The 26,516-nt window shown below is 34.3% G+C and overlaps 1 protein-coding gene across 1 annotated transcript in view; it reads right to left on the bottom strand.

Moving 5' to 3' along the window:
• Positions 1-26,516, bottom strand: part of LRP1B (LDL receptor related protein 1B) — a 1,876,868-nt gene that overhangs the window by 509,941 nt on the left and 1,340,411 nt on the right. Inside the window, exons 33-35 of the mRNA XM_049615676.1 lie at positions 7,941-8,085; positions 3,401-3,522; positions 1,804-1,935 (exon numbers count right to left, since the gene is read on the bottom strand). Of these exons, the coding sequence (XP_049471633.1) occupies positions 1,804-1,935; positions 3,401-3,522; positions 7,941-8,085 (399 nt within the window). The remainder of the gene's footprint in view (positions 1-1,803; positions 1,936-3,400; positions 3,523-7,940; positions 8,086-26,516) is intronic.

The raw sequence follows: 26,516 nt of genomic DNA, 5'->3' as shown, positions 1-26,516 counted from the left end.
AATTTAAAAATATGGCAGGTATGATATGAAGAACACTCTGATGAAAAACTACTCTGATGCAAAATAAGTTTATTATGATATTAAAAATTATTGGAAATCTAGAAACAGGGAGAGTACTATTCTCTGCAAACAAAAAATATTTGTTTAGCTGTGTTGTGGCACATTATATGAAACTTAACCATTTCAGGGCCAATATAAAGCCTCAGAGCGAACTTATACAAATAATCAGTCTACCCTTAAGAAAAAAGAAATTTACTAGTGATCTAATCAGAACATTTACACCAAATGTTTCAATATTTTACCTTATAGAAATGTTTTAAATACTTTCAAAAATCATTATGAAGTCTTTAAAAGAATCAAATATAGGATAACAGTTAAAACAAGGGATTATGTGTACTTACTAAAAATTATGCATGTACATAACATCTTTTCAAGAAGTTCACATTTTCTTCATTTTGCACTTTTGCATTTACTAAATACTATATGATAAAATTCTAAAGAATAAGATGCCTATAATTAAGAGACTGGGTAGATTATGCATGGTAGGTTAGTGAACCTTCCAAGTATAATGAAGGTTTGATCAAAAATCACATTGTCATCTTAGCAAAATTTACATAATGCTCAATAAAATATACTATATTTGTCTGAATTTCCTTTTAGGAAACATCCTTTTAAAAATGTAGAAAGTGTGCCTCTATATGATTCCAAACGTTGGGTACAAAATAATTTACTTAAGGAAAGTAAAGATCCTCAGTAACTCATTAAATGGTAGCCAGGAATTTCATTAACACATGATTAAACAAAGTGTTAGAGCTGAGGGAAAAAAAATAAGCTTACAGCCAGAATCCCACATGCCGATGCTTAAGGATTTTAAGATTATAAATCTAAGAACTACTTGTTTTTTAGAATTAGATAAAATTGTCTTTACAATTACAAAAAAAAAACAACAACACTGTAAACATGCATGTACATCTTCAGCACTAAAACATTAATATGGGAAACATAAGATTTAGTTGGATGAGCGGTAGAAAAATTTGCTCTTATAAAGTTAGACCCACAAGTGTAGAAAAAAAAATCTGAGTGTAAATGCCAAAGCATATCTAATGCTTATATTATCTCTGAATTTAGCAATTAGCACACACACACACACACACACACACACACACACACACGTTTACTTCAATAAATTGGACAGTGTCTACTATCAATTTCCAGTCACACATTTATGTAAGCCACAGAAAATGTTAGTGTCCAATATGCTTTTTTTCACTGTTTGCTAAAACAAGAAGGTAAGGATAAAATCTGACTCCAAAATTATACATACTGTCTTCAAAAGTAATTTAAATGTCACAGGATTTATAATTGTTTTCTTGTTATTTGGATCTAATATTCTACTACCAATGTTAGAATAGATAATCATTCTGGAAATATTTTAAATAAGATTATGGTTTATGTATATTCTCAAACAAAATATTTTATATATATATACATATCTATAATTGAATAAAAGTAAAGGTGTCATTTTGAAAGGAGAGAAATAAAAATGAAGCAACCGATTGTCAATCATGGCATTTTCAGGTATTTGCAACTCAAATGCTTTATTTTAGGAAATTTTTACTTGATTTTTTTTTTCAGGAAAACATATTTAGAGCAATTTGTATTTGGCTTAAAAATTCATTACCAATTTACTTTCTTGTTCCTCATCTTGACTCTCAGAGTACAGAGGGAAAGGTTATATTTGCATCATGTTTAATAAATCAAGTAAAAACATCATATATAAATTATGAATAAAAAGCTATTTACCTGCATGAAAATCTATTCCAACAGCAAATGAAGTTCCTGATATAGGCATCAATGCATCCATTTTGTCACTTGGTTCCAGAGGTATTCCCCTGATTCCTTCATGAACAGAGTACATAAGAAATGACTCTATACCTAAATTGGAAAAAGAAAAAAAAAGCTCCAAATGAATATTTAAAATTAAAATTATTCTACTAGCATTATTTTTAACTTTTTTTTTTAAATTGTACACTACACTTCTGACTAGTTGAAAGATAGATAGAGAGATTAGTGGTTCTCAAACTTGGGTATGCATCAGAATCTCCTAGAGGACTTGTTAAAACACAGATTACCAGGCCCCCATCGAAGAGGAGAAATCATTTAAATTTTTGAAAAGTTCCTAGGTAGTGACAACACTACTGATCTGGAACTAGACTTTCACAAAAACAGAGGCAGGTAATTCTTGAAAACACACCTGACCTCACAACCAAAATTCATCCCCTCTTTTCTAATGCCCAGTTACCTTGTTGTTTATATATGATAATAAACTTTGATTTTATATATAATTTTAGGTAACTATATCACTGTTACTTTTCTAATAAAGTTAGTTTTAAATCATTTTGAACACTAAAAATATAAAAGTACTTCACTTTTACTAACACCTTGCCATTCTAGCATCAAAAGTATGTCCTAAAATAAACATACATAAAAGCTGACTACCAGAAGTCTGCATGCTGTTTATGACTTTTTCTAATATGCTAGAACATGTTTTTGACACATATTTTCTTATTAAAATTAGAATTCCTAGGTTTACATGGGTCTTTACTACTTACTAACTGTGTGACTCAGGCAAGCTAGTTAATCTCACTATGCCTCAGTTTTCACATCTCTAAAATGGCAATAATAAGAGACCTACCTCAAGGGTTAGTATAAGGATTAAGTGAATTAATATGTTTAAAGTATTTAGAACAGTGCCTAGTACATAAGTGGCATATAAATATTTTATTTAAAAGAAAGCATGTGATAACATTAACAAACATTCCTCATATAAGACTGAAACTTTTTAAAAATGAAATTAAGCTATGATCATTGAATAAAAAGATCATTCTAGAACCAAATTTCTTTGAGTCTTAGAGCCAGAATCCATGAAACAAGAAATAGGAAGATGGGTCTGTTCGGTGCCAGTTCTTTGGCAGGGCTCTTCTCTCTCAGCTGAGAAATTCAGAGACCTCACAGCCTTTATGTACTTTCTCTTAAATTGTTAAAAGAAAGTAAACATAACTGGATTCAGATTGGATGGTAATTGTAACTGGTCAATTACCGCTTTTTACTTCAACCTTTGCCTATTCAAGTTAAGGTAGCTTCTACTGGGTTTGGCTAAAAGTTTGACAATAAACTGTATTTCTTGAAAATAACTAAAAAAAAGATATAAGCTTTAAAGAACAGTAATACTTAAAATATTTTAGGTACATTAAAAATCCTTCATATATGAGACTGAGCAGTGAACCAGAATCCAAAAAGAAGCTAATATTTTTTTTCTATTTTTTAACTACATCATGTTGCCTCAGATCTGCATGGATAAAGTAAATTCATCAGAATTAAATTTTTCAAGACCTTATACCTTGACATGACATTCGGTTCTTTTGGAGATAATATCCCACTGTACACATGCAAGTCCTTGTAGTTTCAGATGTTGGTAAACAAAGCTGAGAACATCCACCATTATTTAGTTGGCAAGAATTGCTGCCTGAATAGAAGGAAAACAAGCAAAAGAAATATAAAATTCAAGAAAAATAAAATATAAAATTTAATAAAATTGGAGTATCATTCAATACCAATAATATGAACAAAATATTTATGCTTTTGTTGATTTATAAATGTAGCTGTTTTATATTGGTTAGTATTATGTTTGAGTGTCTTGAATAATTTGAAGTGGCATGTTATAGTTGAAGTCTGCCCTCCCAAAAAAGTGAATGGAGATCTCATGCATGGCATAGTGATTATAGACAGCAATACTATAATTAATTTATAGTATCAATTAAACTTTAATTACAATTCACAGTTGCTGAGAGACCAGATCTTAATTGTTCCCATCACGAAGAAGAAATGATAATTATGTGATATGGTAGAGTTAGGAGCTAATACTAAGGTGGTAATTATATTGCAACATATAAATGTATGAAATCAACACCTTATATATCTTAAACTTGTACAATGCTTTATGTCAATTATGTCTCAAAACATAGATTTAAAAATAAATAATTAAAACCTATTTTTTCAAAGCAAATGATGATTCATGAGAAGATTCACAGCTACAGAAGAACAAGTGAAATTGGTTGTCATGAATACTGTTATAGACCTTTACAATATTTTAAGATCACAGGAACTAGGAAATCTTTCTTTTTTGACTACTATATTTCACTTCAACTCTATAGTTACTTCATTTTCAGGAATACTTTATCCAAATATGTCAAATAAATCACTGTTAAATTATATTACTAACTCAATTTGAAGACTATGCTGCTAAAAGGAAGTACATATACGCATACATGTATGTGTATATATATATATATATATGTATATATGTGTGTGTGTATATTATATATATATATATATATATATATAATTTTTAAAAAGCAAGGAAATAAATTTTGCTATTCCTAGGAACATAATTCTCCCCAAATATATTTAAAACATACCCACAAGAGTCATCTAATTAATTGGCATATTAATCCTCCTTATTCCTGTGTAGTAACAATGACAAATATTAGTCAGGTAATCACAGGTAGGCATTCTAGAAAGATGTTCCACTGAATTTACTAGGCCCAATGTGCTAATTAAACCTGGTAGCGTGACATTAAGTAATTTACAATCTTACCCAGCAAGTTCATTAAATATCCCATTTTTACAACATTTTTATTATTCTAGGACATGCAATGCCATTTACTGGATGTTCAAGCTCTAATACGAAGTGCAGTAAATCCACTGAGAATTACAAAGCATGATGAAAGCTATATATCAATAGTGCTCTATGGAAAATTCAAAATACCAATGCAGTTCATTATTTCTCATCTCCTGAATTCAAGACGGTCTGATGGGATTTAATTGTTCAATCGAAGCTGTCATGAGCTCTGTCATTTTTGAAGTGTGAAATACCCTCAACTTGGGAGATTTCTCATCAGGAGATCTACCACATTCTCTCCTAATTTCCAATAGCTGCCAGTTCAGTCAATGACGAACTCCATCCTATATAGGGCCATATACTAGGATTTGAGTTGCCCTGAACTTTTGAAATGATTACCTTTATCTCTTATATAAACTAATGAAGATTAGTTGATTTATTTCCCCTTTCCTCAAGCTGGCTTTTTACATACTTATATATGAAGATAAAACTTCAGATCTCTGATTACTTTAAGAGACAGTTACATTTACTGTTATATAGCACATAGTTACATAGTTTACAGCAATTTATACTAACGTTGATCTGTAGTTATATAGACTTACAGTAATCTATACTGAACTTAAATATATTTTATATTATAGGAAGCGCATAAACATATATTAACGCAACGCCAATCTATGGACTTAGGCATTTTGTTATAGATTTATTTCAACTATTACAAAAGACTGAAAAACTGAGAAAATATTGACAAGAAATGCTTTAACTATAAAGTTTGAAGAAACACCAAGTGGAGAGAAGGAGAAACAAGGAAATGAAGTTAAAAAAATAGTTTCAGGAAGAGAATTAAAATTTCAAAAAATATAGAGTTCTATAACCTTGATGATATAAAAATATGTGAAAAAATAACAGAAAAGGAACTTCTGGGACTGTGCATTTTTAAATCTATTTGTAATAATAGCAATACATATTGTATCATACTTATTTTTGACAAAAAATAAAATTAGCCTATGTTAACAATTATGTTGTACAACAACATGCATTTCATGTATCATTTTGGTCTCTAATAGGGAGACAGAAAGGAAAAAAATAATTGAAATGAATCATTATTTACAGTATTTATCTTTGCCTATCAAATAAAGAATTGATGTAGGAAAATATTAGATTTTAAAAGACAGTAATTTTGGTAGTGATTATCTGGCAAATTAGAAATATTAGCTTGGCTTAATATTTTGCAATGATACTGATGTTCAAACTTCATGCCCCAATTCTCTAGTAGAGTCAGAAAGTCCACTTGACTAACGAGAAGTCCCGGCTCTCCAGTGATCTGTGTCAAAAATGATAAATGAAGTAGCTAATTGTACTTTGAAATCCAAAGAAGTAGTAATGTTAACCTTAAATAATCCTAAATTGCTCATATTTCATAGTAATGAAGCTTTTAAGGTACCTGCCGTGATTCTGTTAATGGGATTCTCTTTAATACAGATGCTTTTATCAGCATATTTTTTCAGTAAAAATAGTATTCTCACTGAATTTTAAGCTTAGTCATATTACACCATTAATTTCTAAGTACTGCAGGTCCTTGTCAATTTAGTAATACTTTCACGATGCATAAAATGCCAACTCTACTTGTAGGATTAAACTCTTATGAGACAACAATTTATGCACATGAGCAAAAAAGTGAGGAAACATAATAAATTTTTCCTCCAATAAACTTTATTGGGACTGTATCTAGGAATACTCTATATATTAAACTAATATACAATTTCAAACAATGTGTTTGTTCACATTTTGATAAAAAAAATGAATATATATTTTTTAAAATATCCTTTTTAGAAATAATGTATCTGTCCCTCTGTTGTATTTTCTAATGCGTTTTTGGGTATAATCTCATTAAGTATAGACTATGAACTAACATTTATCATAGTATTTTAAGTTTTTATTCTTTGTAAATATATCACATTGAAATCCACAAAAATGTCACAATATTTTATTTACTGAGTACCAGCGTTTTATTCTCAATTATATAATATATTCCCCATGACTTTTATGCCAGTAAAATTATTTATTTTGATACAGAAATCTTCCATTACAAAATTACTGGTGAAAACACTCCTGTTCATTATTATAGACAGTGATTTAAAAATATATCAGAGAGGAAATACAGTTTTATGCATAAGGGTTTCGGTATTGGTATCTTCTGAACCATGAAAGGAGCCCAGTAATCACTTCATCGTTATTTTTTATTCTAAAGCAATTCTTTTAAATTTTTTCCAGGTAATTTCAGGAAGGATTTCAGACCAAAATTTGCCCATGCTTTTGTACAGGGAAGGCAACCATAAATCTGGTCTTCATTTTGTCTCTGGATATGCAGGTATGGCTCCCAATTGGTATCACCAATAAATTCTGCCTGAATGATGGTTGTTACCGGTCTTCAGAATCAGCGATCCCCTTGGTTCACTATTTCTACCTATACTATTCTCTGTTTTGGTCTATATGTCCAACTCCTTTAGATGAAAATCCCTTTACATTTTCCTGAAATGTTTTTACTAAGAAGAAAAGTATATGAAGCTAAGGGTCTCATGGCAGAGACTGAGGTAAGGAAGTATAATACAGAAAAATGTTTTTGCTAGAAAACAAGTGCTGCTAAATGTCATGGGTCATGAAACAAAAACTAAGAAAGGACTAGCAGGTGTGGGGCTGTCCTGGCTGGCATCTCTAATCTAATTGCCATTCGGGCAATGTGACAAGTCCACCTATGTAAACCATCTGTTAGTTCTCTCACTCCATTTCACTGCACACCATTTGGACAAGCAAAAACAAAAAAGTAAAATGCTTAGAGCCAAACAATGCAGTGCTTTTTGGATGTGAAATTCTTACGTTGACATAGTCCATTTGAAGTCCCCTGGTTCATTCAGGTTCTGGGCTTAATTATATACTCCATATATTTTGCTGGGATTTTTTCTTATTCTTATATTTTGAAATCAAGAACTCGATAAGACTTCTTTGAATACCTGACAAATTAAGATTCCTTGGGTGGCTCTGCTAATGTTTTGAAAGCTCATTATATACCTGATGTCAAAGGAATTTCTTGTGTAGTATTAAGCAGCATTTGCCTCCCCCCCCCCCCCCCCCCCCCCTTTTTTTTTTTTTTTTACTAGAAGCAAAAATACAAACCTTTCAATTGTTGAATTGAGAAAATAATATGAAAAGAGAGAACATTATATATTCAAAAGGTGGCACAAATTCATTACAGTGTGACTTGCCTTGCTGTGCTTCTTTATCGTACACTTTCATATGAACAACCCCAGAAGTCTTATTTCGTAGGACTGTGGGGTTTCTTCCATCCCTTTTGCTGCAGGTTCCCAGCTGAGCTAAGTTTTGGTCTGCCCACCACAGTTTCTTATCTATAAAAATGAAAAGATTTTTTCTATGAAAAAGATAATCATCTTATTAAATAATAATAAACAGCCAGTAAAGTATAATACTTTCTCATTTCTTTTGTTACATTCCCAAGCTCTGTGTCTAAGGAGAAAAAAATAAAATCTCTTTTATTCTTTTAAAAATACAAACCACAATGATATTTGTTTAAATTTTCCTCCTTCCTCTCCAATTAGAGATTCTTGCCTTTAACTTTTCTTTTTCGTAAAGTATAGACTATAAATAAAAGCATTTTCAAATTAATATAGAATACAGACTACATTATTTACATATGTACACATGATCACATTAGTACTCTACAATATCTGTAAGTAAATGGCAAAATCCAACCAAATATCCAAGCAATTATAAGAAAATATTGTCCTATTTTTGTTTACAGTATGTAAGCTGTTAATAATTTGTACTCCTCATTACTGAATTCTTCATAACTCTTCATAACTCTTTTATTTTTTTGCACAACTTATGACCCTTCCTTCAAAATGTTAATAATGTAAACTGTTCAGTGTATGTGTTGAGGACACGTATTGAATGTTTTTTGGTAGTAGACACTCTGTAATGTTCCATAGATTAAAAAAAAAAAAAAATAGTCCCAACCCTAAGGAAGCTAGCATGCTGGTGAAGATGATAGATTTATTATTATTTTATTTCAAATTATCATAGAGAAACTATAAAGAAACTATTACCATTCTCATTTTATAGATGAAGACTCTAAGATTCATAGAGATTAATTAAATTAAAAAAATTGTTTTTCAGTTTATTTATTTTGAGAAAGAGACAGGATGAGCAGGGGAGGGGCAGAGAGACAGGGAGATAGAGGATCCCAAGCAGGCTCCACACTGTCAGTGCAGAGTCCAATGCAGGGCTCAATCTCACGAACTGTGAGATCATGACCTGAGCCAAAACCAAGAGTCAGATACTTAAACCAACTGAGCTACCAAGGCACCCCAATCAAATTTTTATACTTTGTCTTCCTATCTCCAAAACTTGTGTTCTTTCTACAACTCCATGCTGATTGCATTACAAATTTTAAAGAGGGGTACCTGGGTGGCTCAGTTATTTGAGCATTGGACTTTGTCTCAGGTCATGATCTCACAGTTCATGAGTTTGAGCCCCACATCAGGATCTCTGCTACCAGTGCAGATCCTGATTTGGATCCTCTGTCCCCTTCTCTCTCTGCCCCTCCCCTGCCCACACGCTCTCTCAAAAATGAATAAACATTTATTTTAAAAAAATTAAGGAAAGGCAGTAATTCAAAATAAAGTTCAAAATTATAAAGGTTTTAAACAATTTAGACTTTTCAACAAAAGCCTAACTAATAACAATTGGGACCGCATTAATTTTTACCTAGAAGTCAAAGGTTAATTAATTTTGTGAAAAAAAAAAAACAAAAAACAAAACAAAAAAACTCTTTACCTTCACAGTTCATTTATTCTCATTCAAATGCTATGATATTTTGACTAAACCAAGGCCTAGTTTCAGATATTTAAGAAGGATACTAATACAGATATGAACAATAATCACCCCTTACTGAATTTGATTTTGTACAATACACATTTGTAAACACTGAAGGTAGATTAATACATTTAATCTTCAAAACAATTCTAGAAGGCAAGTATTACCATTATTTCTTTATTATTTTTACTTTATTTTAGACAGAGAAAGTGCAAGTGGGATAGTGGGGCAGAGGGAGAGAGAGAGAGAATCTTAAACAGGCTCCACGTTCAGCACAGAGCGTGATGCAGGACTCAATCCCACGACCCTTGGATCATGACCTGAGCCAAAATCAAGAGTCGTTCACTCAACCAACTGAGCCACCCAGGCATCCCTAAGTACTACTATTATTAAACCATTTTACAGTAGAATGCTGAGGCAAAGTGATATTAAGCAGCTTTCCCCAGGTCATACAATAAATAGAGGCCCCAGATTATATAACAAGCACTGATTTCAGAGCTGCTGGTGCTAATTTCATCTCTAGTGTCCCCTTCTATAGATGGATGGAGTTTATAGTCTTCTCTCTCTTGACATATGCATATGGAGCTTAGATTATGCTGATGACATTGAGTAGCCCATTCACTTTTGGGTTTGTTTTACACTTGTGAATTGACATAACAAGGTAAAAGTTCACTGTGAATAGAAAATTTTACTGTAGAGACTTTATTTATTATTATTTTTAAATTTTTATTTATATTTAAAAGAGAGACAGAGACAGAGTTCAAGCAGTGGAGGGGCAGAGAGAGAGAGAGAGAGACAGAATCCGAAGTAGGCTCCAGGCTCTGAACTGTCAGGACAGAGACCCACATGGGGCTGGGTCTCACAAAACGTGAGATCATGACCTGAGCCAGAGTCAGACACTTATCTGACTGAGCCACCCAGGGGCCCCTGTAGAGACCTTATTAAAAGGTGTATAGAACGGTACAGTAGACTAGACCCATGTATGTTCCCTTTCAGTTTTTTCAATGTGACACTGTGATAGGAATTTAGAAACACAAAGCAGAAAAATCCATGTATACACTCATAGAGAATTAAGGACCTATAAACAATGTATAAAAGATGGTATTTTATAATGGTATAGATGGTATAAAAGATGGAGAAATAGGTTAAGTTGCAACCTGGAGTGTTAATTTTCCCCCACTCTCAATTTTATTTTATACTCTAATTAAAAATGAAAATAAGATAACATAAAATGTGATTTTTACAATAGAGAAGTGGAAGCCATCACTCTCCACAGAACTCTAGATGACCTTGATTTCAGCCTCCAAATAGTTCAGTGGGAGTGCTAATAAAGGTTAAAAATAGAATAATTAAGTGAAGATATTTTTATATGTAATATCTTCTGCCACCACCCTGTCTGTAACCCCTTGCCCTGAGTTTACAGAGGGTGATAGCCACTAATAGAAATTCTCAAATAAAAATATGACCATAGCTCTTTTTTAAAATACTCATCAAACAGGGGGACCTGGGTGGCTCAGTCGGTTAAGTGTCAGACTTTTGGCTCAAGTCATGAACTTGCGGTTCCTGAGTTTAAGCCTCTGGTGGGCTCTGTGCTGACAGCTCAGAGACTGAAGCCTGCTTAGGATTCTGTGTCTCCCTCTCTCTCTGCCCTTCCCTTGCTTGTGCTCTATCTTTCAATCTCTCAAAAATAGACATTTAAAAAATTAAAATACTCAGCAAACAGGCTTGAAATATTAGGTCTGGTGTCTCGCAATAACATTCCCTTCATTCTGGCATTTGAGGAAGGCAAAACCTGACCCCTAGCTCCTACCTAAAGCAAAATCTGCAAGTCAGTGTCCAATGGCATGCAGAGCTCCCAGTGAGACACCCCCTCTCCAGAAAGATACAAAGTAAAAAGAGTTTTATTTTCATAAAAAAAAAGAGGAAATCCGTGATAGACACCCAGTTCTCCTTTGTTACATATCAAGGGGAACCAAGAATCTCCAGGTCAATGAGAAAAGCCAATTAAAGAAACTTCTTAGAACATTAAAAAATCTTGTCTAAATAAAAATATGTTTTAAAATAGAGTGACGATGAAATGTGTTTGAGAAAATCTTCCATAATACAAGAAAAAGGCAGATAATATGATAGAAGAAGAAAGACAAGTAGACTATTAGTCTAAAAAGTCCAATAGTCAGTATCACTAATCTGACTAGAAATCATTGGTTGTCTACTGCTATGCACTTACAGAAAAAATAAATAAATGAATAAATCAGCCTGTTTTACTTAAGAATGGTCTGAATTGATCAGTAAAAAGCACTAATTTTATTAAATCTTGATCTTTTAGTACATGTCTTTTTAATAATCTGTGTGGCAAAATGGGAAGTGTGCATAAAGCACTTCTGTTGCATGCTAAATCATGATTGTCTGGAAGAAATGTACTTATGCAGTTTAACCTCTAGGAAAATTAGCTGCTTTTTTTTCTTCAAGTTTTTATTTAAATTCCAGTTAGTTAACATACAGGGTAATGTGAGTTTCAGATGCATAATTTAGTGACTCATCACTTACTACAACCCAGTGGTCATCATCACAAAAGCCCTCCTTAACCTGTCACCCATTTAACCCATCCCTCCTCCTTTCCAGTAACCCTCAACTTGTTCTCTATTGTTAAGGGTCTGTTTCCTGGTTTGTGCCTCCCCCCTCTATCTATCTCCTTTTTGTTTTGTTTTTGTTTTTTTTTTTTTATAAAAATGACCTACTTTTTTCATAGAATATCATCTTTACTTGAAAGAACAACTGACCACAATCTATGCCTCTTCAGATGTAGGTATTTGGCAGATAGTGCTCAAAAATGAATGAAATGGAAAAGAGAGTTACTATAAAGCTACAGTAATTACAGTGTGGTATTGGTAAAACAATAGACAAATCAACGAAATCAAATAGAGAGCCCAGAAAAGGATCTCAGTAAATACAGTCATCTGATTTTTGACAAAGCAGCAAAGGCAATACAATGGAGCAAACAGAGTCTCTTAAACAAACAGTGTTCCAGCTGGGACAACGGGGCATTTCCATGTAAGAGAATGAATCTAGGTACAGACCTTACACCCTTCACAAAAATGAACTCAAAAGAGAACACTGACCTAAATGTAAAATGCAAAATTATAAAGCTCCCAAAAGATAATATAGGAGAAAACCTAAATGACTTTGAGCCTTTTTAGTTACAACATCAAAGACATAATCCATGAAACCAGTAATTGATAAAATGGACTTTTTAAAAGTAAAACTTCTGTGCAAAAGAAAATATCAAGGTACATGGAAGACAAGCCACAGACATGGAGAGAATATTTGCAAAAGATACATCTGATAAAAGACCATTATCAAAAATATACCAAGAATTCTTGGGGCACCTGGGTGGCTCAGTCAGTTGAATGTCTGACTTCGGCTCAGGTCATGATTTCATGGTCTGTGGGTTCGAGCCCCATGTTGTGCTGACAGCTCAGAGCCTGGAGCTTGCTTCGGATTCTGTGTCTCCCTCTCTCTCTGCCCCTCCCCTGCTTGTGCTCTGTCTCTCTCTCAAAAATAGGCTTTAAACAAAAAGTACATACAAAGAATTCTTAAAATTCAACAAAACAACCAAATTAAGGAAAAAAGGGCCAAAGGCCTTAACAGACACCTCATCAAAAAAGATATATAGATGGCAGACAAGCATATGAACAGATGCTCCACCTCATATGTGATCAGAGAAATGCAAAATAACATAACAATTAGATACCACTAGACACCTATTAAAATGGCCAAAGTTCAGAACACTGACAACACCAAATGCCAACAAGAATGTGATGCAACAAAAACCCTCATACGCTGCTGGTGAGAATGTAAAATGTTACAGCTATTTTGGAAGAAAATTTGGTGGTCTCTTACAAAATCAAAAATATTCCTACCATATGATTCAGCAATCTACTCTGTGTTATTTACCCGAAGTAGTTAAAAGCTTATGTCTACACAGAAATTTACACACATATTTTCACAGATTTATTCATTATTGCAAAAATCAGACTTGACTAGAAAACAGAAAAGAAGGGAAGGAAGAGAGAAGAAAAGGAAAGAAAAAGAAAAGAAGACACGAGAAGAAGAAGAAAAGAAAAATACCTCTATCCCTAACCACTATAAGCTAGTCAACCTGTGGCAGACTCCATGTTGTTTACTCAACAGCTGCTCTCCTTCCTGTCGATTCTGCTAAAGAAGAATAATTTCCACAGGCAACACTCGAAATGCCAAGCACATTCTTTTGCAGCCTCCTGGGCAATAGAGGTGGCCATGTAACCTAATCTAGATTAGTTTCAGGGCAGGAGAGGCTTCTAAGAGTAGCACAAAACTATGCCCTGTCTCTGTGAAATGTCTCTATGGATAACCAATTGGATTCTGTTGGGGCAGTACAAAGCTGTCATATAAATGGGAGGAGAGGCAGAACAGAAAGAACCATGTCCTTGAGGACCATGACCAAAGAAACTTATGCCCAGGAAGGACCATGAGGACTTGGATAATATGAATCTAAGTAGTGACCAGCACGAAAAGGACTACAGATAGCCTAGAAAAAGTATTCTAGGTTGTTGCGGCCCTCTGAAAACATACCATCCCTCATCCTTGCTCAAGATTCTTCTAATTTCCTGATTATATACTGCCTCAAATTTAAAATTCTTTACCAAGTTTTAAAATCAAGACATAATCTGAATTGATTCCACCTAAAATTTCTTTCCAACTTCTCTCTAGTACTTGTGTTTAATCCATTCTTGTGACCTCACAATATTCATTCATTCATTTTTCAACTAATATCAGGCATCTATTTTATTTATAAGTACTATATAGGTAGTGGGAAAATGAGAGAAGACAATGACTGCTTTTATAGATCCTATGTTATAGTGAGGGAGAGAGAAATACATAAACAAACAGGAAAGAAATAAATGAAATTTCTACAAATCAACAGCAAAAAAATAAATAACCTGATTGAAAATGGCGAATTACTTGAATAAACATTTTTCTAAAGAAGGCATGCAAATGGCCCACATGTATATGAAAATATGCTCAATATCACCACTCATCAAAGAAATGCAAATCCAAACCAGAATGAGATAGTACCTCACATTTGTTAGGAGGGCTATGATTAAAGAAAAAATAAAAAAGACAACAATGTGAGCAAGGGTATGGAGAAATTGGAACCCTTGCACATTGCTCTGGGAATGTAAAATGGCAAGGCCACTACAGAAAATAGTATGGGGGTTACTCAAAAAAAATTAAAAATAGAACTATCATATGACCTAGCAACCCCATACATCTGGGTATATATTCAAAGGAATTGAAGTCAGGATATCAAAGAGATATTAACACTCCAATGTTAATTGCAGCATAATTCATAATAGCAAAGATACAGAAACAACCTAAATGTCTGTTAAAGGATGAATGATTAAACAAAATGTGGTATATACATACAAAAGAATATTATTCAGCATTAATAAAGAAGGAAATATCCTGTACAGAATGTTGATAACGAGAGAGACTATAAATGTAAGAATATAGGAGATATATAGTCAATCTCAGTATTTTTTTTTTTCAGTTTTACTGTGAACCTAAAACTGCTCTAAGGAAATTAATACTTAAAAAAAAAAGGAGATTTTGTCACATACAACAACATGGATGAACCTTGAGGACATCATGCTAAGTAAAATTAGCCAGTCAAAAACGGACACACACTTCAAGATTCACTTATATGATGTACCTAATATAGTCAAACTCAGAAACAGAGATTAGAATGATGGTTGCCAGAGGTTGGGGAGAGAAGGAGAGGGGAAGTTGCTCTTCCACAGGTATAAAGTTTCAGTTATAAAAAAAGGGGTATGTTCTAGAGATCTGCTGTACAACACTGTGCCAGTAGTTAACAACACTGTATTGTGCCCTTAAAAATCTGTGAGGAGGGTGAATCTCATGCTAAGTATTCTTATCACAATTTTAACAAAAATTAGGAAAGAAAATAACTAAAAACTTCTATTAGTGCTATGGTGAAAATAGGCATGTTTCCATTTTTTACAAACGTTGGTTTCCCCATCTTTGTCAGCACGTGCTTCCAATATAGGCACCCTTCACTGCACAAGTAGAACCCTTCTGTCCCGCAGCAAAGTATGTCAGACTAGGCATATCTCACATCGACTCTTCCTTCCCACTGATGCTGAGGCGTCTCCAGACGGAATCACATAGTTTTATTTTTAATTACTGCTTTTCCCTTCTTTTCACTTGTATTAATTTTGAGTCTCTATCCAGAGATGAAAGCTCTTGAGAACAAGGATCCTGTCTTGTACTTCTTTATGTTCTTCACAGTGCTTTGCATTCTTTTGAACTGAGCACGATTTAGAAATTTCCTAAATACATGTGAAATGACTGGGGAAATAAATACCCCTAAAAATATCTCCCGTAACAAATCATAACTCAGAAAACATTTAAATAAAGCCATCTCTCCCATTCCCTGTTGATATTATCTTTTTGAAAACATTTCTTTTTAAATATATTTTTCAAGTATCTCTAACACAAAGAACTTTGGTTTTGACTATGTATTACTTAGAATCACATTTGTTTCTTCCACTTTTTCTTTCTCACACTGTTATTGACTTGAATATACTAGAATCTTCAGAAATTACTAGAATTCAAAGACTACTTCCTTAACTTAATGCAAGTAATTATGAGTATCTCTACTCCACCATTATGGGTTGAATTGTGTCTCCCAAAATTCATATGTTGAAGTCCAAACTTCCAGTACTTCAGAGTGTAACTGTGTTTAGAGATAGGGACTTTAAAGGGCTAATTAAATTAAAATGAGTTCGTTAGGATGGGTCCTAATCCACTATGACTAATGTCCTTATAGGAAGAGAAGATTAGAAGGACTGAGTAATGTACATAATTGTTGAATCACTATATTGTACACCTGAAACTACTATAACACTGTAGGTTAATTATACTGGAATAAAGAGAGAGAAATAAAGAGAAGGAGAAAACTAGGACACAGATACACACACAGGAAAGACCCAGGGAGGACAAGACACCCATCTACAAGGCCTGGAGAGAGGCCTCAGTCAATAGCAAGCATGCTGACACCTTGATCTCAGACTTCAAGCTCCAAAACAGTGAGAAAGGCAATTTCTGTTTAGCCACTCAGTCTGTGAGACTTTGTTATGTTAGCCCTAGCAAAAAAAATACATTTACTAATAGAGCTAATAAAGGTATTTATGAAATATAAGGAAGAATTAACATAAATAACAAATATAAATTGATTCTACCATACAATCTCTTCACTCAAGAGATAGAGAAGAGAGAAAAGGGAAATAAGTTTACTGAACAGCACTAAGTTCCAGGGCCTTTTCTAGGCTCTGAACATAAGCAAATATGACTGTCTCATTTAATCATCATAAATGAGATGTGATGTGTTAATACACCTCCTGTTGTTAAAGATGAGGAAACAGAAGGTCAGAAGGTGACCTTCTCCAAGGTCACACAGCAGACCTTCTCCAAGGTCACACATGGTGCTAACTCTCAGTTGGTGTTAACTGAATTTCATTGCTCTTTCCACTACATTGCTCTGTATGAAATGGTATCCCACTAGATCTAATAACACTATACCCTGCAATGCAAATATTACTTGATAAATATAAACTGAAGTTCAGCCCCAAAATAAACAATTGAAGTATGTGTCAGTTATTATATTTTAAAATTATAATTATAAAATTTTAATAATACTTTCCTGCTTAAATGTATTATCAAAATTAATAGCTGTTTTATAAATATTCAGAATATGTACTTTATTTAAGTTTACCAGAACTGTTGAGATCCATATTTAAAAATTGCATTTCCTCAAAAACTAGCCCTTTACATTTAAAATATAAAATGCCCAGTTACATCTGAATTACAGATACATGACAAATAATTTTTGTAGAAGTATGTCCTAAAAATTGCATATATAAAAATTATTAATTTATATGAAATTCAAGTTTGACTGGGTATCATGCATTTTATCTGGCAATTCTATTATCTCCACTCTCTTCTGAAACCCCAAAATTTACAAGAAAGCAATGAATAAGGTATAAACCTATAAAGACAAAGAGGGTTTTATAAAGGAAAATAAAGGCCATGGCTATAAAAATTGTAGTAGGTTACAAGCAGATTATAATTGGTGACTGACTTTACAGATAAAATGAAAATCTAGACCTTCAAAGGGAGGAGGCCAGATGTAAACTAGTCTGCACTGCAGAACTTCAGAACAGGTCAGAAACTGGGAACCTAAAGGTCTGTAAAAACAGGGAGTTACATGCCATTGAAAGAAACATGATGGATTTCGTCTATTTAAGGAGTTAGAACCAAGTGTACACAACCAAGAGAGTGATCCTCTTTAAACCTGGTCAAAGAGTTAGAGATATACCCTCTGGAGAGGATCACTGAAGACAATGAAAATAAGACACAGCTCAGGGTCTGTATACTATAAATAAACACACGGATTAAGAGAGAATCTATATTAGTGGTTCTCAAATTTGAGAATGACATAGAATCATCTGGAGGGTGTGTTAAGACACAACTCTTTGGGTCCTACTCCAGAGTCTATGATTCGGTAGTTCTGAGAGGGCACCTGAGAATTTGCATTTCCAAGTTCCCAGGTGATGCTGATGCTTGTTGGTCTAATGGGTCTCCACCTTAGGTAAACATTAGAATCATCTGGAGGACCTTTAAAATAACACCTGAGAGCCATTCCCAGAGATTATTATTGAATTGTTTTGGCCTATGGGTTTTCCAAATGTTCCTGGCTATTCTAAGGTGCAGTGGCCATAAAAAACAACGGACCTAAGCCCTAAGCCACAAGACCTCTCTCTCCCCTTCCCCATGCTTTGAGGAAGCTGGCATTCAGGCTAACATCTCCCACATGAGTGATGAAAGGGTTTCTTTCCTCTTTGGGGGAAACTGTCTCACCAATGCTCTGAAGAAGCTGATTACCGAAGAATATTCTCCTCCCCAAAGCATCCTGGTATAGCTATTTTTAATGATGCTTACTATTACATAAACCCTGCTTCTTTAATGCTGAATTTCCAGTCATCATTAGAAAGGTGAAGTCAAGATACATCACGTAAATGAAGAAAGACTACACCATGACCAAGAACCAAATTAAGTAAATACACAGGAAAAATACTCAGAGGAAACAGAAGCAAAAGAAAAAAAAATAAAAAATATATATATATATATATATATATATATATATATATATATATATATATACCAGAACAAAATACAAATTAATATACTCAAAGTTATAATAGGAACTACATTCTTAAAGCAAGAAGAGGAGGGAATTAAAAAAAAAGGAACAGAGAAAGCAAAAGTTGAACCCCTAGAAACTACAACTATTCTAGCTGAAATAAAAAATTTGATGTAAAGTCTGAAGTTGAAAAACATCCTTAAGAAAATAAGAAGGAAAAAAGAGAAACAGAAAATGAAAGTTCACCATCTAAATGGAATGAGTTCAGAAATAGATCGCTGAAAAACAGAAGGCAAAAAGTGATTAAAAAACAATTTAACATTATTTTCCAAAACTGAAGAGGGGAAAAAAAAAATTCTAGAGAGAAAATTTAGTTAATAAATCAAAGGACCCAATAGTGGAATAGCATTGGCCTTCTCAACTGCAACATCAACATTGAGAAGACAATTAAGCATGCCTTGATAGGTCTGATACAAAATTATTTCCAATCCTGATTTTCATTCTCAACTGCTACAGACTGAATATTTGCATTCTTCCCACATGTATATATTGAAACCCTAATTCCCAATGGGATGGTATGAGGGAATACAGTCTTTGGGAGGTAATTAGGAGCCTCCATGATGAGAGGAATGACCTTATAAAAATAGAGCTAGCCCTATTTCTGCTATCATGGGAGAATATGCCATTTGCAAGCAAGAAAGTGGGCTCTCACCACATGATCTCTATGATGTCTTCACCATATGCCTAAATCTCTACCTTATGCCAGACTATCCTCTTATCTTCAGTCTGTGTATACAACTGCATAGATATTTCTACCTAAATATAAAATAGTCACTGCAAACTTTACCACAATAAAATCCATTTCATTTTTCCCATGTATGTTCCTTTCCTGGTAAATTTCTGTTATGGACTCAATGTTAATATCCTTCCCTCAGATTCATATGTTGAAATCCTGAACCCCAGTGTGAGGTGACCAGGGAGGTGATCAGATAGTAAAGATCGAGCTCATAGAGGGAATTAGGACCCTTACAAAAGACATCCCAAAGAGCTCTCTCACCCCTTCCATCTTAGGATAGGGAGAAGACAGCTACCTGAACCAGGAGGCATGCTCTCACCACACATAGAATCTGCCAGCACATTGATCTTGGACTTCTCAACCTCCATTAGGGTGAGAAATAAATGTTGATAAACTACCCAGCCTGTACTAATTTTTGTTATAGCAGCCTTAAACAACTAAAACAACTTCTCAAACTGAATGACCTCCATTTAGTCATCAGAGGTAAAACCAGACAGTCATCTTTTGGTCCCTCACCACCTCCATGGTCTCTCCTCAGTGCCAGCCAGTCTGAGCAAGCCTACTTGATTTTTCACCCTTATTACATCCAGAATGTTTTATTTCTTCTCCATTACCAATGAAACTGCTTAGCTCAAGGCCTCAGCACTTCTCATTCTCCTCTCATTGCTGAACAAACACTGGTGTGATCTTTCCAAAAAGCAAATCTGAGCGTTCAATGCAAATCTGCTGCTTAAAACTCTCCAGTGGCTTTCCCCTGCCAACCCCCTAAGCAGGGCACAAAGGCCATCCATGATTTGATGCCTGATGAATTTTCCATCACCAGATCTGTTACTGCTCCTAGTGCTCTATGTTCCATGAATATTGAATCACAGTCAACTTCCAATTTTCCAGGGATAGATTAACCATGTTATGGCAAAAACATGCAAGGAAATAACCAAAAGGCGGCTTATTTGTAAAGAAAAATAATTAAAACTGCTGTGAATAAGAGAAATATGTACATATCAGGACAAGTCTATCATTTCCAATTATATAGGAACTATTACATTTTTACATTGTATCCACTGCAAATCAGAAACGCCCCTCCACCTGGACCATTAGAGGTGGCTATGTTTGCTTACAGCATAAGTCTCTTAGCCTGTTAGTTGCTTTTCTGTGCAGGAGCAGCTCCCTCTACTTTGTCTGGAACTATGCAAAAATCTGTTCCTTATGGCTTTGATGGAACTATAAGTCTCTTTGCTCTGCTGAGACCTGGTTTTTGTTGTTTTTCTTAAACATAGAATTTGGAAAAGGACAGTGAAGGTGGTATGGAGAGCCCTGCAGAACAAAGCCCAGCATTCTGTGTTGAAGCCTTTGTGACCCTGAACTGACAGATATGGCCCTACACTCTCGATTCATGGTTACAGTGAGAGCACTGCCTCATTGAGAGCTGAGGGGGCAGTCTGAGGTTATAGGGAGAAAAACTTGAGAATGGTAGGTAATTTAATTTCCAAGTTGATGGCTTGACTGTGTTGCCAGTGAACTAGTATCCGTGCAATGATGGAGAGAGTTATAGTGAGAGGGAGGAATTAGCTGACAAAGACAAAGCAGCTCCAAATAACTGCTTGCTGGGGTGTTTAGAAAATAAAAAGCAGAGTTTATTCAATGAAAACTGATGTTATCTAAGACAGTTTTCCTTAGAAAAAGGGAGTGGAGAAAGAGCAGGAGTAGGGGGAGGAAAGAGAAAACTACGTGGTTCAAATAGAGCAGACAATTTGAACATTTTTGATGGAATACATTTGTATTAAATATTCATCGTGTATCACAGTTGTGTTTACTTGTGCCTGAACTGTGTTCCACCTGTGTCCTCCTTCCATTTTCCATTATCCCAGGTAATAGGCTAATATATTGTTGACAGTTTGCATGATTTTCCAAAATGATGATTCTCAAACATCTCTATGCATTTTTGTGTTTGCCCTCAGTTTGCTTCCTTACCTCCACTGCTACACTCACTTCTACTCCCATTATCTGCATAATGGGCACATATACAGATTTTTGGACTCAGCTCAAATGATACCTCTGTTTGGAATCTTTGATTGCCCTGAAAAGATAGAGTGGTTCACCTGACCCTTTGTGTTCTGTGGTTTGTGTATGATTCTATTGTAACATTCATAATCCCCTAACACTTTGTTAATTTACATTTATGCCTCCTTATTTAAAACGTTAAGACTCTTCAGGGCAAGAATTATGTCTTATTAACTCTTGCCAATGCCGGGCACATGGACAGTTTTTAAAGCTGGCTGAGAGTCATCATAATAGGTAAGAATGTAATTTGGAGTCATACATACCTGCTTTGATGCCTGGCTATGACACTTACTTTCTGGGTGATCCTGAGAAACTTATTTGGACCTTCAATATTTGTCTCCTCAATATTTGTCTCCTCATGTATAAAATGAGAAAACTTCTTCCACACCCACATAATATATGAAGTATTAGCGAAATGACTTGAATATTAAAGACAATAATTGGTAGCTTGTTGAATAAACAAATGAGTCAACACAAAATCTGAAACATATATGTGACTATATTGATTCTATTACATAAACAATTGATAAAAATATTCCTACTCAATATTAGCAGGACTCCGTGTGGAATTACTTTTTTAAGATGGCGGATGGATTTGCATTGCTTTTCTATGATTTTATACTACTTGTCTTGTGGGTAATGAAGGGTGGCATGAGGTGCAACCTGAAAATACCCACCTCTGCCCTAAGGGTTTTTTGAGCTGATTATTTTGGGAAAAAGAAGACACAGGAGAAGCTCTGAAGATAGTATAAGTTAGCCTTTTGTAAATGACATTTATGTTTCGAAAGGAGGCCTGTACCATGAAGAGAGCTAATACCAGTGATAACTTTTTTATCTGAGAAACATTTCTGTCCATGGCAAGGTAACATTTACCAAATATTTCCTCTTTTCACCTCCCCATGAATTGCCTTCTACCTTTTGAAGCCCAAGACACTTGCCTCTTTCCTTAGCTAAGGATAATATATAAACCTCAATCATCTGGCTGCCTTTCAAGGCTCCTATCTTTAGGGGGCTTTTGTACACACACACAAATTATTTTTTCTCCTGTTAATTTCCCTTTTATTACAGGGGGCTCTCAGCCAAGAACCTACAAGAGTAAATGGAAAATTATTTTTTCTCCTCTATACTAGTCATAATCATGAATGTGGGAGTTGGTTGAAATTAGTGTAATTCTTGACAGTGTAAAATCATTATGCTAATAGCCTGTAGTGATCACTCCAAAGGTGATCACCAAGTCCAAGTTGTACCCTAGATGACCTATTAGGGTAGGGAAAATAAAATATTAGAACTTTGATTTACAGTTGTAATTCTAAACAAGTGAGATTATCCGTGTTCAAAGAAAACAACTTCTCTGTTTGATATTTACTTATACATTGCTTAAATGAAAGATTTAAGAGAATAATTTTCCCCGTGTTAAGGCCCCCCCCCCTTACTTAAAAAAGGTTTAAAGAGGGTTAAGTGATAATCTTCCTCTTTTGAACTGAATTGCATGTCCTGCAAATTCAATGTTGAAGCCTTAACCCCTAATGTGACTTCATTAAGAGATAGGATCTTCAAAAAGGAAACTAAGGTTTATAAGGTCAGAAGGGTGGGATTCTAACTCAATAGGACTGGCTTCAGCTTAAGAAGAAGGAAGATCAGTAGTATGAGCACAGAGTAAAGACCGCAAGAGGACCTGGTGAGAAGGCTGTCATCTACAAGCCAAGGAGGCCTATTGACTCCTTGATCTTGGAATTCCCTCCTCCAGACTTGTGAGAAAATAAGTTTCTACTGTTTAAGCTACTCAGTCTGTAGTGTTTTGTTATGGCAGTCTTAGCTATCCCATATCAACTAGTTTGTTAACAGTATCTCAGGGAAGTTATTTTAAAAAGAGTCTGAAACATTTTGAAGGACCAGGCTGAGAAGCACAACTGAGAGAAAATTCACCCTAAACTGAAAGCAGATGTGAGCCTTACCTCTAAAATACATTCTATTTACCTGCATCCACAGTCTTTCTAAGACCTCCATTCCTTCTTCCTCTACTGGTACCACACTAGTCCAAGCTATCACAGTCTCTCACCTGAACTCCTATGACAGCCTCCTGAAGTTTTCTAGTGTCTATTCATGCTTTTCCCATAGCCCACTCTTCACACACTCTGAAATAACATTTTAAAAATATATCTAATTATAAAACTCCTATTTAACCCTTCAACTGGCTTTTAGAATAAATTGCCACTCTAGCCACATTAACCACACCATGCAAGCATTTTTTGCCCTAATGGCCTTTTTATTTGCTATTTTCTCTGCCCAGAAAATCATCCTTGGGAATTTTCACAAGGCAAGATCTTTTTAACAAGAATCTTTCTTGTTATTCAAGTGTAAGCCCAAATGGTACCTCTTTGGCAAGGACTTCCCGGAAAGTCTACTGTTTTCCAAACAGAGATAAGCAGAATGAAACTCTCTGTTCCTAGTAATCAAATACCACATAAAATAGCACCCAGGAAATATTAATCTCAGTAGATCTTGTCCTAAATATATCTTTATTATTATGTGCAGGTCATATTTTTTAGTTTTTGGAAAGAGTCTGAAATACGGGAACTAGGCTTAGAAGATAACAGTCATGTTGTAGAAGGGTCTGAGAACCATGCCACTCTGAATGAAATAAAGAGAACTAGGCGTCTAACCAGATAGCTCAAGTGAGGAGAGAGAGCAGGCCAAAATAGTACCACTGCTATTATCAACTGACAAAATATCTGGGAGAGCAAAAGAAGATGAATGGCAAAGCCTTAAAAGTTTGTAAACAATTTGACCTAGAAATGCTACATCTAAAACTGTACCCTAAGCTCAGCAAATAATAGTTATTAGAACAGCCATCACAATATGTATAATTTCAAAAAAAAATTAAAAAGAAAAGAACTTTAAAAACTTAACTGTATATAGGTGATTACTTAAATGAAATATCACATAGGGACACCTGAATGGCTCAGTCGGTTGAATGTCCGGCTTCAGCTCAGGTTATGATCTCCTGCTTTGTGGGTTCGAGCTCCATGTCCGACTCTGTGCTCACAGCTCAGAGCCTGGCGCCTGCTTCAGATTCTCCCTCCCTCTCTCTGCCCCTCCCCCACTCGCACTGTGTCTCTCTGTCTCTCAAAAATGAATAAACATAAAAAAAATGAAATATCATATAGGCATACAGTAGAATATTTGGTAAACATAGAAATTATATTGTAGAAACATTCATTGATTGAGAAAGCAATGTTTAAGACAAATGAGAAGTGAAATGAAGTTTATATATAATTATTTTTTAAATATGTCAAACTTTAACCTAAGCCTTAAACCACAGGTTTACAATAAAAATTCTTGATATTTTAAAATGTTACTATTTTTGCCCATTTTTAAAAGAATTTACTGTATTTGCATTAATATTATTTAACTTAAATTTCACTTAAGTCATCTTTGCAGTGTGGTTTTTGAGCAATTTTTTTCTTTTGATATGAGAATTAACCAACTGGCATTTTATTCTGGTTTGAACACACAGTATATTATAAGATTCCATTATTTTTAAAATTGCTTTAAATGGCTGTTCTAAATGGGATAATTTGCTGTTCTGTCCTTATTATTGAACTATGAATGTTGTTGTTGCAGTTACTATCCAACTCTTCTGATACTGACAAATGATTAATATGAAAAAATACACTGATATAGAAATATATGTATGGGTCTAAATATAGATAAATTATTGGGAAAAAGGTTAAGAATAGTTACAAATAATCTTTGGTGTTCCCATTTGACATGTTTTTGCCCTTCCCAAATAATTTAATATATGCATTCACTTAAAAATAAAAACATGTAAAACCTCCATGTCATGGCACTTATCAGGGGAAAAAATTGCCATTTACATAATCAGCAAAATATTATGTGACTGCAACTCAATACTTTCAATTGAGTTGGATGAGATAGATATTTGCCAGCTGGAGCATGCTCTTGAAATAGAAAATTTAAAAAAATGTTTTGTAAAGTAAAAATCATTCTATAATTCTTTATTTTATGATTTATTAAATCATAAATGTCATATTTTAAATATAAATTACAAAGCGAAGAAGAATGCATGTGCCCTTTATGGAGAAGTTCAGAATGAGTATCCTTATGTGATCATTTTCTTATGCCCTCATTTTTATATCTAGAGAACTACTAGATAAGGAATCTATGTTTGAAACAAATCACAATATAATGTTTCTGAAAAAGAAATATAATTCTGAGTTTGCAAATAATACATTTATCATTACATTTGGGATTGAAAGAAAAAATTGTCACCTTATTGATACAAATGTTTTTTAGGAAAAAAGATGATCTGGAGAGGTGATTTTTGTCATTCTACACCAAGTAATCTCCAACTTTGACTAGATTTCTCACACCAGAATTCCCAGGAACAAATCTAGACGGCACAGTATCATGAGAAAAAAAAATACACACACACACACACACACACACACACGCACACAAAGTACACACATATATTAATGCTTAGATCTAATTTGCATGGAAAATGATTTGGAGGTGTATTAACTGTTTCAAAAAAGGAAATACATCTCTCAAGGGGGCTGGTTGTCCAAATAACTTTTTTTAAAGGGATACTTATTTTTTATGTTTATTTATTTTTGAGAGAGAGAGAGACAGAGACAGAGACAGAGAGAGAGAGAGAGAGAGAGAGAGAGAGAGAGAAGGGGAGAGGCAGAGCGTGAACAGCAGACAGGCAGAGAGAGAGGGAGACACAGAATCCAAAGCAGGCTCTAGGCTCTGAGCTGGCAGCACACAGCCCAGCAGGGGCTCAAACAGATGAACCTGGA

Source organism: Panthera uncia, assembly GCF_023721935.1.
Source record: "Panthera uncia isolate 11264 chromosome C1 unlocalized genomic scaffold, Puncia_PCG_1.0 HiC_scaffold_3, whole genome shotgun sequence".
In the NCBI taxonomy this organism is placed as follows: domain Eukaryota; kingdom Metazoa; phylum Chordata; class Mammalia; order Carnivora; family Felidae; genus Panthera; species Panthera uncia.
The sequence above is the reverse complement of the archived record's forward strand: the minus strand, read 5'-3'. Positions and strand labels throughout refer to the sequence as shown.